Genomic DNA, 3,665 nt, shown 5'->3' with positions numbered 1-3,665 from the left:
AAGCCTCGCACTTACAACCTCGTGTTAACAGACTCCTTCCGGCGGGGGAGCGCCGGGCTTTTCAGGCTTTTTTGGGAAATGTAGTCTTTCCCTTAGCGCTTCCGCATCGATTACTACGACTCCCAGAATGCAACTGGTTCTTGCCCCTGCGTACTACATGAATATGTTCGTTTTCCCCGCCCCTTTCATGACCTCATCAGGAGGCGGAGTCCAACGTCCGGAGTATCTCCTTACCTCTGTTGCCCCAGACATGGCAACTCCCAGTCCTGTGACTCCCGAGACACCCTTTGAACCATCTAAGCCCCCAGTCATTGAGGGCTTCAGCCCCAGTATTTACAGCAATCCGGAAGGCTTCAAGGAAAAGTTTCTTCGCAAGACTCGAGAAAACCCAATGGTACCCATAGGTAAGTGAGTACTGTAGGAACTGTAAACCAAGAGGACAGTGATGTCGGGGGGAATGAAACTGGGGAGGACCGGGAACTCCAGGAGGCACCGAATGAGATCGAACCGGAGACGTGGGAGAAGGGGCGGGGCAGTGAGGGTAAAACTGGAACCCGAGCAGTGCAAGTTTGGCGGGGCCGGGATGGGACGGACTCTGGGACTCTCGAGGAAGACCCCGCCTCGGCCAACCCCTTCCTCTCTCCCTGCTGTTGTTTAGTGGTCTCGTCCTTGGGGAAGGGACCTCTGGTGCCCTACTCTCTGCTCCCCTAGTTCTGTCCCCTCCCCAGGCTGCCTGGGCACGGCGGCCGCCCTCACCTATGGCCTCTACTGCTTCCATCGCGGCCATAGCCAGCGCTCACAGCTCATGATGAGAACCCGGATCGCCGCCCAAGGCTTCACGGTCGCAGCCATCTTGTTGGGTTTAGCTGCATCGGCTATGAAGTCTCGACCCTGATGCCACTGCCGGCTCGTGAAAGCTCCGCGGAAGATCATTCCAAACCCCAGGAGCAACCACCAGCCCTGACAAAGAGACTCATTCCCTGTCCCCTCGACAGGCTTCAGGCCCCTGTGTTGTTTAGGGAGGAAGTGGCCGACAAGATTTTTTCTTTTTTCCAGAAATCCCAGATTCGGTGGTTTGGGTGTTGCCCTTCCTCCCTACTTAATAAACTCTAATCCACCAGTGGTATAGTGAATGCATTCTCAGCCTCACTCCCATGGCCAAAACCATAGTTTGGGGTCTTTGGTTTTAGGAGGAATTGGACTGAATATTGGAGTGACCCTTAAAAATCATGGCGTCTGGTCTTTCCCAAACTCTCCTGGTTAACAGTCACCTGGGACACTTGTTAAAAGGGGAGATTTTATGGGCATAGTGGTGCGGGGCTCAGTTGACTATGACAAGAGGATTTCAATTTCCAGGCCAGCCTGGGCAATTAAAGGAAAGCTATATCAAATTTTTAAAAAGCTTGGAATGAGTGATGTTCAGTAGTACAGTGCTCCTGGGTTCAATCCCCAGCTGGGAGTGGGTGGAGTGTAGAAATTTCCAGTCATCTCTCCTTGAGATTCTAGCTTCTAGTTCAATGGGCCTAGAGTGATACTGTTTGGAAGAAGAAACAAATCTAGCCAACAGTTTTCAAACTTTAGTCTGCCGATGAGGCCTGCCATGGTCCTGTCAGATAGGAAGCTCTGCCCTCCACTCTGCATCTGCTCTACACTCCATTCCCACCTGAAAACCCCTGGGGCTTCACTGATCAGTACTCTCTCAGCTTTGGATAGGAAGCCTCAAACAAATATTCCTGGTCTGTGGTCAGCTCTCAAGAGTTGAGTTAGGGACCTACACTCTTCCCATATGTGACCATCTTTTCAGTACCATCTCTAAACTGATAGAAGAGGAAAGAAATGAAGAAGACACTTCACACCTTATAGAGCCCTGACACAGTCTGGATCTCTTGAGTGGAGGAGTGTACAATCAGTGCCAGGTAAATTTCTTGTCTTCACCATGGTCTTTGAGGCAGATCAAAAATCAGAGCCAATAGTGTATTGTAATGACTCTTGGCCTCAAGTTGCAAGAAAAGGATTATTGAATGGTGAGGAATATAGCACTTTAAAAAAAGAATGTCCACTATAAGTATTGGTATTATGGTGTTTCCCCACCACCACCCCAAAAAAAAGATAGTTGAGGGCTGGGGATATAGCTCAGTTAGTAGAGTGCTTGCCTCACATGCACAAAGCCCTGGGTTCAATCCCCAGCACCACACACACACACACACACACACACAAAAAAAGATAGTTGAAGTCCTAACTCCTAGTTCATTAGAATGTGACCTTATTGGCAATAGGGACTTTTATAGAGGTAATAGTTTAAGTGAGGTCATTAGGGGTGGACCTTAATCCAAGATGATATCCTTATAAAAAGGGAAACTTTGGACACAAAGACAGACACACATAGGACAGACAATGTGAAGATGTTCCTATGATAATGAAGGCAAAACTGGAGCATGCATCTACAAGCCCAGGAATGCCTGAAGCCACCAGAAGCTAGGAGAGGCATAGCACCGATTCTTCCCTAGTATGTTCAGAGGGGGTGTCCCTGGTGACACTTGATTTTGGACTTCTCACCTCCAGAACTATGAGACAACAAATTTATTTTTTCTTTGGTGGTGCTGGGGATCGAACCCAGTGCATTATACATGCTTGGCCAGGGTACACCCCCAACCTGGAGACAATTTCTGTTGTTGTAACCTAGTTTGTACTACTTTGTTACAGTGGCCCTAGGGAACTAACACTGTTGGCAAATACTCAATTTTTTTTAAAAGCGGGGGTATAGTGGCACAAGCCTGTAATCCCAGTGACTCAGGAGTTTAACAACTTTGCAAGACCCTTAGCAACTTAGGGAGACCCTGTCTCAAGAAATAAAAAGGCCTAGGGTTATAGCTCAGTAACCACTCCTGTGGTCGCTGGTTGTTATACCTAATTCATAGGCAGGTACAGCTGGAGGAGGGGATAAATTAGGCAGAGCAATGGGCACTTCACATCCAGAAGTTCCCAGCCAACTACAAGGAAAGGTGTCCAACAGAGGCTGCCTTTACCAGCCTCTTACCCAGGCTTGGAAAAAGCCACCACGGGATGTTGGTCTTCCCTGTTTCTTCCCACTGGAAGCCTTAGTGTCTTTATCTACATGTGAAAACAGCAGAATCCTTCTTACTTCACAGGTTTGTGAAAGGATCAGGGTTACAAACGCATTCTATGAGAGGTTGTCTTTCCTCTTTAGTATGGAGACAACAGACAGGTTAGGGCTTCCACTTCTAGGTGGGAGCTCTTAGGCTTCCAAGGTGTTATGGTTTGGATTGGAAATGTTCCCCAAAGAGCTCATGTATTGAAAGCATGGTCCCCAGCACAGCAAGGTTCAGAGGTAGGGCTTTTAGGTAATGTTTGGAATATGAAGGCTTTGACCTCACCAGTGAATTAATCCATTGACAACTAAATAGACTACTGGGGGGTGGCATCTTGATGAAGGAAGTAGGTCACTGGGGGCATTCTCCCCGGCTCCTTCTTTCCCTCCTTTTGGGTGATCCCTTTCTCTCCCCCTCCCCCCCACCTCTCCTCCCACTTGGAGCCTGCTAAACCTATATAGACTGAACCTCTAAAACTGTGAGCCAAAATAAACCTTTCCTCCTTTAAGTTGTTCTTTTCAGGTATTCTTTACCTTCTTCAAGGCCATGAAACTG

General features: G+C 48.3%; 1 protein-coding gene across 1 annotated transcript; it reads left to right on the top strand.

Annotated features, from left to right (window-relative positions):
- Nucleotides 1–176: 176 nt before the first annotated feature.
- Nucleotides 177–1,120, top strand: Higd2a (HIG1 hypoxia inducible domain family member 2A). The gene is made up of 2 exons (XM_005333141.5): nt 177–404; nt 729–1,120. Exons 1-2 carry the CDS (start codon nt 188–190, stop codon nt 893–895), a joined length of 384 nt encoding a protein of 127 aa, XP_005333198.3. The 5' UTR covers nt 177–187; the 3' UTR covers nt 896–1,120.
- Nucleotides 1,121–3,665: the final 2,545 nt, after the last annotated feature.

Source organism: Ictidomys tridecemlineatus, chromosome 1, assembly GCF_052094955.1.
Source record: "Ictidomys tridecemlineatus isolate mIctTri1 chromosome 1, mIctTri1.hap1, whole genome shotgun sequence".
NCBI lineage: Eukaryota > Metazoa > Chordata > Mammalia > Rodentia > Sciuridae > Ictidomys > Ictidomys tridecemlineatus.
Note: the sequence above shows the minus strand (reverse complement) of the source record. Positions and strands in the feature narration are given on the sequence as shown.

Excerpts from the sequence above, each read along its gene's own strand:
- Higd2a (XM_005333141.5), top strand. The coding sequence starts at position 188 with ATGACCTCATCAGGAGGCGGAGTCCAACGTCCGGAGTATCTCCTTACC. Across the intron at positions 405-728 it reads AAACCCAATGGTACCCATAG|GCTGCCTGGGCACGGCGGCC; the intron begins GTAAGTGAGTAC and ends TCCCCTCCCCAG.